The sequence below is a fragment of the Callorhinus ursinus genome, unplaced genomic scaffold (genome assembly GCF_003265705.2).
Source record: "Callorhinus ursinus isolate GAN/ISIS: 27379988/994484 unplaced genomic scaffold, GSC_fseal_2.0 scaffold37, whole genome shotgun sequence".
Taxonomy (NCBI): Eukaryota; Metazoa; Chordata; class Mammalia; order Carnivora; family Otariidae; genus Callorhinus; species Callorhinus ursinus.
Genome location: NW_027397099.1, coordinates 4,958,719 through 4,973,447, shown reverse-complemented (window position 1 = coordinate 4,973,447; position 14,729 = coordinate 4,958,719). Strand labels below are relative to the sequence as shown.

The window sequence follows — 14,729 nt, the reverse complement described above, 5'->3', positions numbered from 1 at the left end:
TATAGTAGTTGGTAATTTGATCTCTGAATGGATAATGTACCGTCTACCCTGGAGATGACAGCAATTTAGAGAGAAACTAAAATCTTGGAATACTGGAAGCAAGAGACCTAGCTTGGTGGTATTTTAAGCACCAAAACTTTATTTAAATGCGACATTATTCTGAACCATAATATATGATACAGATAAAAGAGCTGTTCCGACTGTTGCTGGGGTTAGGGGTGGAGGAAACAGATTTGTGAAGGAAACCGTGTGCCTCTGGCCTCATTTTTATGCTCATGGAAATGGAGACCAAGAGGGAATGTTATTTTTCCCATGGTCACACAACAGTTCATGAGAGGCCAAGGCGGCATTCTTATATTTGTTTCCCCTACTGTCTCTTGGTTGTAGGGACCCAGTTGTAAATATGAATAGCAGGCATGATACACCACGGATTTTCCATCTCAGGCTGCAACGAAGGTGCTTAAGCATTTCTCGCTCTGGATGAGCACTTGATTTAGCTATAAGACTGCGTTCTGTGGGCAGTCTTGTGTGTAAATCATACAGTGTTGTAATGAACAGCCTAGTAGTACATCATGGGTTAATGCTCCTGTGGGGGTGTTTTCTCTGGGGAGTAGAATTGCTAGTTCATCTTTCACTTTTCGTTGCCCTTTGGATTGGCTGTGTTTCTATCCACGGTGTTTGAAAGTACTCATTTTCTTAACACTCTGCCAGTGTAGAGGTAGACTTTAGTTGTAGCCTATCTAATGGGTAAAAAAAAAAATATCTCATTTTGTCTGTTAAAGATAATGCTCACTTTTTTTTATGGTGTATTTTGGCTCTTGAGCTAACTGTAAATTACATATTCATAACCTCCCTTCCTTTTTTTCCTAATGTGTTTTTTTTTTCTTTCATAGTCCAAGGTATTTTCAGATACAGATCAGCTCTGTCCAGTAAACTATCTGTGGTGGTGGAAGTGTTCTGTATCTGTGCTGTGCACTAAGATAGTTACTAGCCACATGTGACTGCAGAGCACTTGAAATGCAGCTATTGCAACAAAGGAAATGGAACTTTAAATTTTATTTGATTTTAATTTAAATAGCTGCATGTGGCTAGTGACTTTCGTATGTGGACAGCAAAGATGTAGATATTAAGGCTTAGCTTTATGTCAGTCCTGTCTTTAGGAAGTTACAGGACTTAATACCCAACATACATTTATTGAGTGCCTGCTATCTGCTGTGCACCAACAACAGGTGAAGGGTGATCTCAGCTCTCAAGAACTTCACAGCCTCGTTGGGAAAAGGAACAAGTAAATCAATGAGGCTACATTAGGGATGAGCACAGATAAGGGGCACCTCACCAGCAGTTAGCAGTTGGAATTGGGTGGTAATGATCAAGGGGAAAGGGGGAAGAAAATAAGCATTCCTAAATCATTCTCAGTACAAAAGCCCGAAGCAAGAGAGAGCGTAGCCTATCCCGCTAGTTCTACAACCCTATCTCCGGATACACTCAGATTCTGAGGTACTGTGGGCGAGATTTCAACCTATACATTTTGAGGGGACACAATTCAGCCTGTTAGAGTCCATGGAAGGGCTTTTGGGGCTTTATGAGCCCCCAAACTGAATACTGTACTTTGCATAAGTGAGCGTTTGTCTGAGACGTGCGCATGGCATGCAACGGATTCTCAAAGGGGTCTGATCCCTCCAATGGCCTGTTGCATTAACCGACTCAGGAGGAAGTCGAAGCTATGGGACGAAAGGCCTAAAAACACTGTGTGCATCAATAAATATCATTTGGGGTTTAATGGCCTGTGAAAGAAGAGAGGTGAAGCTGACTGCCAGACTCCAAGTCTTATGGTGAAGCACTGAAAATTCTGTTGGAACTGGTAATGAGGGAAAAGGGATTTTTATTTGGGGACCTTCTCTGAATTTCATGGCAAAGTGTGCGATTTCCATGACTGTCAATAAAAAACACTGGTGATTTTCCATAACTAAGTGGATTCAATGAAACTAACCTTCTGCTTAGTATGTCCTTCCTAATATTTTCCTAAAAAGAAGGTCACAGAGCTACAAAACTGTCACCAGCTGCTTCTCATTAGGAATGTGGTTAGCAGATGTGGGTTTTCATAGTCCTAATGCATGAAATAGTTAATCCATTTTTGTGGGTTGCAGATAGTGATTTATTTTGGCGGGGTGAATTTTCAAATGTGCTTGCATCAGCTAAAGGATATATTTTCACCTTTCCCTCTTTCACTTCATGTTTGTGCTAGAAAGAAAAATACGTTTTAGGATCTTTCTCCTGGAAGGCAATGGAGTACTGCCCTTTGAAAGGGACAATTGATCTCACTGTCTTCTAACTGGGAAAGTCACGCATGGATAAATTTTCAAAGTTGGATGTTGGATTGGTTATCTTACAAGCTTCATTCTTCCTTTGGTCTCTTCTTTAGTAGTAATTGAGCAGCTCTTGTTTTTGTTCCTCTGGCATCAGGCCCTCTTTGTGGTGGTGACCTTCAGGCTTGCTAAGGGCTGCAATTTTGCCTGGAGCCCTCCTTTATGAAATTACACAACACTCAAACCTTGGAACAAACCCCAGATCCACTAATTCTTTCCTTTGACGGACTCTTGGCAATACCTACTCCCTTTCAGCCGAAATGTAGCTTTATACAAGATCTGTTTGTCACCAAAATTAATTTGGCCATTTGCTTTTTAAGCCTGGAATCAAATGGTATTATGGCAGACTCATTCCTAGATAAAGTATAGACTCTTAAGCTTGAGACTTTCTACCAAAGGTAGAAAATACCTGATGCAGGTCAACAGATAATAATAACAGCAGCAGGTACTTTTTATGGAACTCTCAGGGTGGCGGGTACAGTGAGCTAAACACTTCACATACGACCTCCCAATTAACCCTCACAGCTATCCTTAGAGGTAGAAGGCATCTGAATTTTTCTGAATAAGAAGCTGAGGCTCAGACCTCAGCCCCTTACCCCTTGTCATAAAGTATACTAAGTAGCCAAACTACAATTTGAGTCCTGTGTTCTTAATTACCATGCTATACTATACACCTACTATGAGGGAGAAGGGGGGGAAGACCATTGGGTTTTGAGAGAGCATAGAATCAGAGCCTAAGTCATAGAATTCTAGGAAATTATGGAACTGAGAGAGCTAATCCAACCCCCTCCTTTTAAAGGAGTAATAAAAAATAGGGGCACCTGGGTGGCTCAGTCATCTGGGCGTCCAACTGGTTTTAGCTCAGGGCAGGATCTCAGGGTTGCTGAGAAAGAGCCCTGCATTGGACTCTGAGCTCAGCGGGAAGTGGGCTAGAGATTCTCTCTCCCCCTCTCCCTCTGCCCCTCCCCCATATGTGCTCGCTGTCTCTCAAATGAATAAATCCATCTTTTAAAAAAAATAATAAAAAATAAAGTAGCAATGATCCCTGCCTTGTTCTGAGAAACAGTGAGATAACAGCTTGAGCAGAGGATGCATATTGGTAGGTGAGAGGAATGAAAGGTTATTAGGAATTATCTCAGCCATTTCCTTTTTTAGAGGTAGATAAAATAACATGCCAGTTCAGAGAATTATCTAAGCTTGTCTCTCTGTCCCTAAGAAACCGTGGAAACAGATGTGTACTCTTTTTATTTCAGCTTTCATTATCCACAGTAAGTAGATTTCCACTGACTACTTGAGATTTCCTAGATTGTAATTTTCACTCTGCAAGGAACCAGTAACCTTCAGAGGGATTATTTGAAATGACTACAGCACAGAAGGCACTGAATTTCAATCAATCACATGTTTAATGAGTTCTTCTCGGCAAGGCAATATTTTTGGAATAGTGGGGGACGAAAAGAAGTCAATGGGTGGTCCCTGCCTGCCTGTATTTTATAACCTACTCGGGCAAAACAGGCAGGCATAGAATAAAATTGTTCAAAGGAAAAATCCCAGCAAATTGGATAGACAGGGAAACCTGGGATGAGATCTTGCTATGTGGGAAAGTGGTTGAGAGGGGCAGGAGGTGTTTGGAAGGATGGCCTCAGTGGGGAACGTGCAAGGCATCACACTGACTGAATGTGGCTGATCTGAACGTAGTGATGAGAGAGAACACTGAAAATTAGAGTCTGATGGAGGACCTTGTAAAAACAAACAGCTCAATAAATCGGGGATTTTTCACTGATATATTTAAAAATAATCTTTTAAGTAAAAACTCCCAAGTAACCCAAATAGCAATCACCATTACCTTCTCTCCTCCTAGAGTTAAATACCTAGAGTTATGTCACATAACTTGCTATCTTATGTAAGTGCCCTTGCTATTTAGTTGGAAGATCTGTGACTTCCTCCAACTCTGTTGATCAAAAAGTTCTTAATACTTTTGGAAAGAATTTCCAGCACTTCCCTTTGCTAATAAAGGTGTCGTTCAAGTGCCCAACCTCTGGATGATTATGGACATAAAAGTGTTCAAAATAGTGCTTATACTCGAAGGAATCAGCCGCCAAGTTCTCTCTAATAAGCAGAAATTTCACATAACTCAGGCCTCTGGGGGCTCACGCCTCAGCTGGAGCAAAGCCAGGAACATCTGTGACTGCAGATGCACTTGGTTGGGCACATCGGGACCTGCTGGAACAGGGAGCTGGCCTCATTGCAATTGATTTAGGAGAGGATTGGAGGGTTGAGCTTCTGCTGACATTTGCAGCTTGGAAAATCCTGCTCCCCTAATTGCAAAGAGGATTCTGCTGTAATGATTTTTTTGGTAAGAACTTTTCTCATTTTGAATTCTTTCTTCATTTGGGCTCTGGATACTTTCCAGTCTCCATTTTTATTGTTTTAACTCCTGGTATAGGAGGCTCTTTGAATGTTCCTGCCCACACACGAATGTGCATTCATAGAGAAGTGCATGGACATGGCTTACGAGCTTCAACATGTACTTCATGAGCAAGCAGGTATCCAGACCCTTTTACGGGAATTGGTGCACATTCATTCCCTCTGCTTGCAGCCCCACTCCGCACAAGTGAAAACATGGGGATTTCACTTTTACTGCTGAAGAAAAGTTAGAGGGCACCTTGACCTCATGTTTTTGCTGAGATCTCTGTCAGCAGTGTGATTTCTGGACCCTCATTTTTGAGGTTTGAGGTATGTAGTAAAGCCCTGGACCAGGAGGCTGGGAGACCCAAGTTTTTTCTCCTTCCTCACTGTGGACTTTGGGCCAGAGTCTTTGGCATTCTGGGCCTCAGTTTCCTCAGTTCTCCCAGCCCATGAAGCTGGAAGTGGGTGGATTGCAACATTCATGTCTTTGGATAAAAGCCACTGCAGGGTCTGCAGTGTGCATACAATTTTGGGGATACCCATCAACATTTGCCCCAACAACCGGCCATGACCTCCAGGGTAAAAAAGTTAGATCTACAAATCCAAGTCCAAACTCTTCCATATTAGATGATATGAGGCTTTTCACACTCCTTTCCTGCCACCTCCACTGACCCTATGCTGTGTTCACATTGGAATTATGACATCTTCCTAAGTAACCATCATTCTGTAAATATCTATGAGGCCTACCTATTGTAGCTGCAGAGCTGAAGAAGCAATGGTCCCCTCACTCCAGGCAAGTGAACAGGTGATTACAAAACAGAGTAACAAATACCTGTATTCATGTCTCTGGACCTTTGCTTATGCAATTCTCTCTGCTCCACCTACTCACCTTACATTGTCACCTCTGTGAAGCTGACCCCAGGCCCAACCGAAGGTTTCTTTTACTCTGCTCTGAGGGCGTATTCTACATGTCACTTAACCGCATAGTATCGCCTCAGATTGGTTGGTTCTCAGTTCTCCTCCGCCACTAGACCGCCAGCTCTTAATTGTGGTAGGTTTTATTCAGCTCATCTCCAGGCATCGAAAGGAGCACAAGGCTGAGCACTCAGTAAATACATAATGAACCAATCAATGCAAAAGTGAACGTGGAACCAAGTCTAGCCGGCTTGCAAAGTGCTTCTTGTGGCTGATTTTGTTTTCCGGACCGGGGCTGCTCGAACTGCGCGGTAGAGGTCAGGAGTTTCGGGGTGGCCATCGGAGACCAACCGAAGGAGAACGTGAGACGGAGCCCTCACGGCGCCCGCGCTGCCCAAGTCCAGCGAGCATCAAGGGACTGGCCTAAAGCAGCGCAACGACTTAACCTCCCGGAAGCTGCTCCGCCCGCCACTCCCCGCCCCTCCGGACGATGGGCGTGGCCTTCATGAATAATTAAAGACTGCGGGGTGGGGAGGGGCAGGACCCGCCCCCTCGGGCGGGAAGGGGGAAGCGCCGAGGCTGCCTGACTGGAATGAGGGTAGCTGCGGCGACTGCGGCGGCGGGAGCGGGGCCGGCCATGGCGGTGTGGACGCGGGCCACCAAAGCGGGGCTGGTGGAGCTGCTCCTGAGGGAGCGCTGGGTCCGGGTGGTGGCCGAGCTCAGCGGGGAGAGCCTAAGCCTCACGGGCGACGCTGCGGCGGCTGAGCCCGAGCCGGCTCTGGGGCCGGCAGCGGCTGCCTTCAACGGCCTCCCGAACGGCGGCGGGGCCGGCGACTCGCTACCGGGGAGCCCCAGCCGCGGCCTGGGTCCCCCGAGCCCGCCCGCGCCGCCGCGGGGCCCGGCGGGCGAGGCGGGCGCGTCGCCGCCCGTGCGCCGGGTGCGGGTAGTGAAGCAGGAGGCGGGCGGCCTGGGCATCAGCATCAAGGGCGGCCGCGAGAACCGGATGCCGATCCTCATCTCCAAGATCTTCCCGGGGCTGGCGGCCGACCAGAGCCGGGCGTTGCGGCTGGGCGACGCCATCCTGTCGGTGAACGGCACCGACCTGCGCCAGGCCACCCACGACCAGGCCGTGCAGGCGCTGAAGTGCGCGGGCAAGGAGGTGCTGCTGGAGGGTGAGTGGGGCCGGCGGGGCGGTGGGCGGCGGGCGGCGCTGGGCTGGCCGGCGCTCACTTTGTTTTTACCATCCTGGCCCCCTTTGCGGAGAGAGTCCGTTCCCTCCCCCTCCGCGTCCTCGGCTTCCCCGCGCCGGTGGCCCGGCTCTCGCTTGGATCCTGCCTACTGGGGCTTTGAGTATGGAAAAAACTGAGGCTTCTTGCAGGAAAAGTTGGCTTTCGGTCCCTAAGGAAGACTCGGTTGAGATTTAGTAAAAAGCTGCAGCGCTTGAAGCCCCGCCTCTTCAAGATAAGCTGACACTAAGAACTAGAGGGATACTGAAGGGCTCGAGTCCTGGAGGTCTCGCTTTGCCTCCTGAGAAGTGCCGGGTTGGCGCTCTCTTCACTCACATCTGGCCCCCCCCCCCGGGGGAGGGGGGGTCTGTTTAAAAAAAAACAAAAACAAACAAACAAAAAAACCCCACCCACACCGATGCCAGTGGTATGTTTGGGCAAACCACCAAAACTACTGCTTAATTTATGGGAATTTAGCCCACCGTTGACTCTCGACAATAACCAGAGGAGATCATAGCACTTCATCGAAGCCAGAAAGCTGAAGCAGCAAGTTTGTGTGGCTAATGAGCCTTGTTTAACAGAGGAGGCTCACGTGTTTGAACATTTACTGCCAACTAGAGTTTTGCCCCTTTTGCAAGAGACTGGTGCCAGCTTCCTAGCATTCACAGGCATGCTGCTTCAAGGCTTTGAATGAAGCCTGAAATGTTAAATCTCAAGATATGTTTGAATAGCCACTATTATTATTTGCTTTAAGTACCTACGTGATCTGTAATCTGGATCTTTTGTGATGAATTTATGGAAGGCAAAAGTAAATCTCATTTCTGTGAAGTACTCATGCATGTTGGAGGTGGTAGAGTATTGTCAAGGTGATCTGAAAAGCCGGTTGCTTACTTCAGAAATTTTTGAGCGAATGCCTTTCTCTCACTGGTGATTCAGCCATTCAAGAAGGAAGCATTTATTACTGGCTGTTTAGAAGAGGATATAAAAGATAATGTTCCTCTATTTGGTCTCTAGTTGGGGACATGATGGAAAAATGCAAAACAACTTTAAGTTACTGATTATGTAATGCAAACTATATATAAATGCCAAGGGAATGCAAAGTTAGGAAGTAGTGGAAATCAGGATTAGTCAGGGAGGCCTTTTTCAAGGAGCTGAAATCTTGAGCCAGGTCTCTAAGGAAGTAATGGACATAGACAAGCAAAGATGAGTCAGGAGGGTATTCCTGGCAGAGGAAGAGCAGAAGGGAATGGGTGGGGAATAGGGGTAGGCAGAGACTAGTCATGGACCTGAGAGGTCAGAAGTCCAGCTTGCCAAAGTGATGTTCACTTTTTCCCAAACCTGCTTGTAAATACTTGGAAAAATGTTACTTTGCACGTGCTCCCAAGTATGAAATTCCAGTGTCCCATCTTTATAATATCCTATTTATAAATCTTATTTATACCTCACTTATAGGCGGTGCCAGACACTGCTCAGAAATTAGTGTTAATAAATGGAGTAAAATTATAGACTGTGGCTTGGGCAGTGGGTGTATTAAAAAAATTGTAACCTTAAATGTGCACCTTGAAATTGGTCTAGCTACGCATTTGGTTGTAAATTCTTAGAACCAGAATATTGGAGTAGTACTATTTATGTAGTACTCACTGGTAATGGGCAGACATCTCAGCTCTTTACACCATATATTTTTTAAAAGCCCAGTTTTTGTTTAGATATGTTTTGAACCTGGTATTCATACCGATTAAATGAAAATCATCTAGTAAATGTTGCCCGGTATTCATTAGTCTAAAATAGGCCACATGTGCTTTTAGAAGGAGGTTTTACAAACAGCAGCATAATAACATATTTACTGAGTGCCTTTTTACCTAACACACAGGTTCTATGTTATCTTCCTATTTTGTAAAAGATAAGCAGTTTTTGTCCTTAAATGTGTGTGGAAGTATGAAATTACACTTTCAAGCCAAAGAGATATAAAAATAAAATTACTTAAAATATGCTAAATCACTGAAAACAGTGATTTAAATTGAACCAGTCAGACATTTAAAATCAAGAGCTGGTGTTCCATCCAGGTAGGCCACTTCTAAAAGGTAGATTTTATGCTTAGTCCTTAAAGTTTTGGAACCTTATTGTTCTTCCATGAGATGTCTCAAAACTTGAAAAGCTGCCTTAAGTAGCACAGTGATGCTCTTTTGTGATGTGGGCAGGGAATTTCAGGCATGCCCTTGCCACCCTCAAGCAAAGGAAAGCAGTAGTCTCTGGTTGCCTGTGGTTAGGGAACTGAGCTAAAGGGTTCCTTTTTATCTCATGGATTTGTCAGGATTATTCATTCATACATCAAACATTTACTCAACTCTACCATGTGCCAGAGGCACTTGAAGATACCTGATTCCTGCCCTCAGAAAGTTTGGAGTTGAGATAAGAGAGAGATAAGAAATAACTATAGCAAAGGGCTAAAAAGGATGTTATAATAGAACTTGAGAGGACACAGCGCAAAGAAAAGAGAGATCTGTAGACCTTAGTGGGGGTCAGAGGTTGAGGATGCCTGGGAAAAGGTTGATGGAGAAGTTGAAGCTTCCCCTACGAGAAAGCTGCCACCAGTAAATACACACAAATGAGAGACAGTAGGAAGTTATTTTGCCCAGTGAGGGTAAGTACAAATGAGGACTTTGTGGTCAGACAGACGTGGGTCTGTTTCTGGCTAGTGGTTTGTAACCCCTGGGCAAGTTACTCAACCTTGCTAAGCCTTAGTTTCCTCATCTGAAAAACCAGAATGGTAATAATACCTCCTTCAAAGGGTGGTTATTCATTTGACAATTTGTGTGCTAGGTGCTTTCTTAGGGACTGGGAATATAGCAGTAAACAACAATAACAAAAACCAAAGTCTGAATGAGGAAGGTAGGAGTGGGTCATGAAGGTACATGTGAGATGACACAAGCACTCTGAGAGTAGCCAGGGTAACAAGTTGTTAAAATCCAAGGCACCATTTTACTTGAAAAGAAATACGTGATAAGAATAAAGATTACTTAAGGTGAACAGGTTAAGAATCAGTTTGCAGTTCTTGGTTGCAAACACCTTTTTCTAATCTTTTTTCCTGTCATCTCTCTCTCTTTTTTTAAAGATTTTATTTATTTATTTGAGAGAGAGAGAGAATGAGAGATAGAGAGCACAAGAGGGAAGAGGGTCAGAGGGAGAAGCAGACCCCCCGCTGAGCGGGGAGCCCGATGCGGGACTCGATCCCGAGACTCCAGGATCATGACCTGAGCCAAAGGCAGTCGCCCAACCAACTGAGCCACCCAGGCGCCCCCTGTCATCTCAACTTTTTTATTTTTAAATTTGCATTTAGTTTCCCATCCCTTTGATTTTTCCTCTTCATGTTTACCACTCAGAACCTTACCCTTGATTTTAGCCAAAAGGCTGAGTAGCGATTTTACCACTCAGAACCTTAAAACTTGCTTTTCTCTGTGCTTATAGTTTTGGCTAGTGACTGTTAACATTGATATTAAGCTAATGCTATGCAGAGATATTCAGACTGTAAGCATAAAGGGGTGACTGCTCACCCATCAGGTATTGTATGTTGAATTTGCTGTATCTTGAGTGCTAAAAATAGGGTCTAACTAGGAAGCTTCTAGAATTTATATGTTTAGGGCTGTGAAATTAAATGAACACAAATTATACTATACATCAAAAAATGTTCCAGAAGAGGTTAGGGAAGACAGTATAAAGTATTCAGCTTAAGGTTTGATATTTGAGAAAAGATCTTTTTTTTTTTTTTAAGATTTTATTTATTTATTTGAGAGACAGAATGAGATAGAGAGCACGAGAGGGAAGAGGGTCAGAGGGAGAAGCAGACTCCCCGCTGAGCAGGGAGCCTGATGTGGGACTCGATCCCGGAACTCCAGGATCATGACCTGAGCCGGAGGCAGTCGCTTAACCAACTGAGCCACCCAGGCGCCCAAAGATCTTTTTTTTTTTTTTTGAAGCAGTTCTCATTGGACTATTGTTGGAAAATCATCTTTAATTGCCTAAGTGTAGTTTCAAAAGTTTTGTTATCAAATCTGAAAAGAAGATGGTTAAGTGTATAGAGGAAGTGGACTGGTGTGAAATTTAACATGAAAATTGAAAATAATTTTTGTATCCAGGATGGTTTGAGATTTTGAGTGTTATATATAATGTTTTGTTTTGTTTATTTGACAGAGAGAGACACAGCAAGAGAGGGAACACAAGCAGGGGGAGTGGGAGAGGGAGAAGCAGGCTTCCCACCAAGCAGGGAGCCTGATGCGGGGCTTGATCCCAGGACTCTGGCATCATGACCTGAGCTAAAGACAGATGCTTAATGACTGAGCCACCCAGGCGCCCCTATAATATGGTTCTTTGTGCACGTTAGGAGACATGTAACATACTGTTGACAGTATTAGGCTGCTAAATTAAAGAAGCTAGTCTGAATTCCTACACTGCCACTTTCTTCCTTGTTTGTTGGACAAGTTTAGAGTCTCCTAAGGAAAACATTTTACATTTTCTTTGAGATTTTGCATGTATATTCATCAATTTATCTCTTGAAGAACATCTAAATTATCAGGAAGTTTGTGTTTCTGTGTTTGTTTCTTTTTGTTTAACTAGCCTCGTCATGTTTCACTTGAATGATTAGACATGTTTATATGAGAAACTATGTCTTTGTAACCATATTACTTCTCATAGTCTCTTCATGCTAAAATATGTCCTCCAAATTATTATCAAAATATGAGAAGTTTATTGATTCTAATATAGAGTGGTTATGAAAATTCTAAGAACATTTTTAGAAACCAAAACCAGGCTTTAATTGAGATCTTAACTGCTAACTCAGTAACTTCAATATGTTACCTGCTGTGTAATTTTTCCAGGATAAAGATTACTTTACTTGGTGATCAAATGTGTGTCTTTTGTACATAAGGCATGAGATACAGCCCGTGGCTGTGGAAGTGTTCTGCTGTTCTGAGCTGATGGATTATTTGAGGATCTACTCCCTGTTCTTGGCTAGATTTACACACTATCCTAACTGGCAACAAATAATGCTGCCTACTTGTATTTTTCACTAAATAACATAATAGTATAATAATACCTTACTTTTTTATTAGCATTTTAAAATGATCTATGCATTAAATTTTTTTTTTAATTTTAAATAGGCTTCCTTCATACCCAGTGTGGAGCCCAGTGTGGGGCTTGAACTCAGAACCCTGAGATCAAGACCTGAGCTGAAATCAAGAGTCAGACACTTAACTGACTGAGCAACCCAGGCGCCCCATCTATTCATTTTTAAAAAAAATTTTTTTTAAGTTTTTATTTATTTATTTGAGAGGGAGAATGAGAGAGAGAGAGCACAAGAGGGGGGAGGGTCAGAGGGAGAAGCAGACTCCCCGCCGAGCAGGGAGCCCGATGCGGGACTCAATCCCGGGACTCCAAGATCATGACCTGAGCTGAAGGCAGTTGCTTAACCAACTGAGCCACCCAGGTGCCCTATGTATGCATTTTTATATGCATTTTCTCATCTGACCTTTACACGGTCCTTGGAGGTGATGGGCTGTTTATTTTTGTTTTACAAACGATTACACTGTAGTTCATTAAAGTTAAGTGAGTTACTAAAGGTCTCAGAATTTCTCTTGATTTTTAGAGGAAAAATTTTAATGTTCTTTGCACAAAAGGAAAAACCTTACCTGGAATTTTAAAGGTTGTAAAGTCTTATCTTCCAGACGAGGAATTAATGACGGGAGAGGTTAAGTGGCGTGTTTGAGGTCAACTAGCTAATTAGTGGTGGAACTTGGACTAAAACCCAAGTCATGCTTTCTCCCTTGTACTATACTACCTACAACTAGTCATTCAGGTGTCTTAGTCTCTCCTGTGCATCATGTTGCAATGTGTTGTGAGAGAGCAGTGTGCAAAATAAGTTGAAGGTAGTCTCTGGCGTTGAAGAACTTAGACTGAAATTGGGGAGAGAAAACTGCCACATAGAGAGTAAGTGATCAAATATCTAGTACTCCCTCTTTGAGAGTTCTCTGAAGGGAATGATCTGTTGTGGGGTGAAAGAGTAGACTGTGACATTATGGGAAAAGGATAATTAGATCTGAGACTTGAAGAACAGGTTGCTTCTCTGTAGATGGAAGGCCTTCCACGTTGAGGGGGTAACCTGAACAAAAGCCAAAATGAGCATGACATATGATGGGGAGTGAGGAGAATAGGAATGGACTTGGAAGAAAATAAGGCTGGGTAGATAAATTGGAGCCAAATTATGCAAGGCCTTGAAAGCCAGCCAGAGGAATTTGGACCTTTTTCATTCTGTCAGTCAACATTTATTAAGTACCTACTGCAAACAAGGTGTTGTGGTAGATGGTGGGAATTAAAAACTGGGAGTAATCCTTGCCCCTTAGGCTAGTAAGGAAACAGTTATAACAGGTTGTGATAAGTGCTTTAAAAGAGGTGAGAACATGGTGCCCTTGAAGCAGAGAAAGCAGTGCAAAGGAGATAGCATGTCAAAGGTAAGAAAGTGACAAGTAGCTGGTGTGTTGAGAGAAGTAAAGTATGGTAAGAAATGTGTGCCTGAAAGTATGCTGGAAAGGTGGGCAGAGGCCAGAGATCAAGGGCCTTGTATGCATTGCAGTGCAAGCAGTTGTCTCTAAGTGGGGTTTATATTTACTTTGCAACCTGAAAAAAAGAACTTGAGCTTTATTAATATTTAATGTATGGGTGATACAGGTTCTCTCAGTCTTCCAAGATGGGGCCATTACACATTTGATATACAAGGTGATATCTCGAGGAAAGAGTCGAAGCTTCACAAAGCAAAGGGATTGAGAGTGGTGACCTTACTAATTTGGTATTAACACATTGTGACTTATTGTAGTTTACTTGAGCCTGATTGAGTGGATATACATTATATCATGTGCTTTTAACTAAATTAGTCTTCTCAAAATGAACAAGTGGCTTAAAGATTTGCACAAAGAAACCATGGATTAAAGGTAATTATAGGGCGCCTGGGTGGCTCAGATGGTTAAGTGTCTGCCTTCGGCTCAGGTCATGATCCCAGGGTCCTGGGATCGAATCCCGCATCGGGCTCCCTGCTAGGCGGGGAGCCTGCTTCTCCCTCTGCCTCTCTCTCTCTCTCTCTCTCTCTGACTCTCATGAATAAATAAATAAAACATTTAAAAAATGTTTAAAAAAAGGTAATTATAATACTACAAACAATAACAAAAAGGTAAAGCTGACATTTCTTCTAGTAGGAGCTCTTTGTCACATTTCAAGGTAATCATATCTGTTGAGAAGGTAGCCTAAAAAATGAAATTGCCAAGATGACCATTTTAAATGTGGATTACCACATTATAATTATTAATGAACTTGGCCCTGAGAGTATCTTGTAGTTTGAGTCATATAGCAACTAATGATAGTATGACTTCATCAGGAATATGTTATTGTCTTAATTTAATCTTTATGCCATTCTCTCTTGATTTCTATATCTTAATGATATTTAATAATATATATGTATTGATGAATATTCACAGATTGAGTGTGTAGACTCACATTTTACCTATGGGTGTGTGCTGTCAAAAGTTTTAGGCCTGGGAAGCCACCCAGGCTAATTTAAAGTGCTTTAAATGAGGGAGTGTTTTAAGTGAGGGAGTGATGTCCTAGGAAGTTCAGAAGGGCAGATGGAGTGTAGAAGCTCAAGACATGAGGTAAGGGAAAGCAGTTAGGAGGTTGTTGCAACACCATGACGATAGTGAGACTGGATGGGACAGTATGAAGCTGAAAAATATTGGGGAGACAGAAACAGCAGGTCTGGGGCGCCTGGATGGCTCAG

The 14,729-nt window shown here is 43.3% G+C and overlaps 1 protein-coding gene across 2 annotated transcripts in view; it reads left to right on the top strand.

Moving 5' to 3' along the window:
• The first annotated feature begins 6,009 nt into the window (after window positions 1–6,009).
• Window positions 6,010–14,729, top strand: part of SNTB2 (syntrophin beta 2) — a 108,591-nt gene continuing 99,871 nt past the window's right edge. For both annotated transcript variants that reach the window (XR_012374616.1, XM_025888887.2), the window contains exon 1: window positions 6,010–6,859. Coding sequence is in view for 1 of the 2 variants with exons in the window: in XM_025888887.2 (XP_025744672.1) it covers window positions 6,280–6,859 (580 nt within the window). In the remaining variant the exon portion in view is untranslated. The remainder of the gene's footprint in view (window positions 6,860–14,729) is intronic.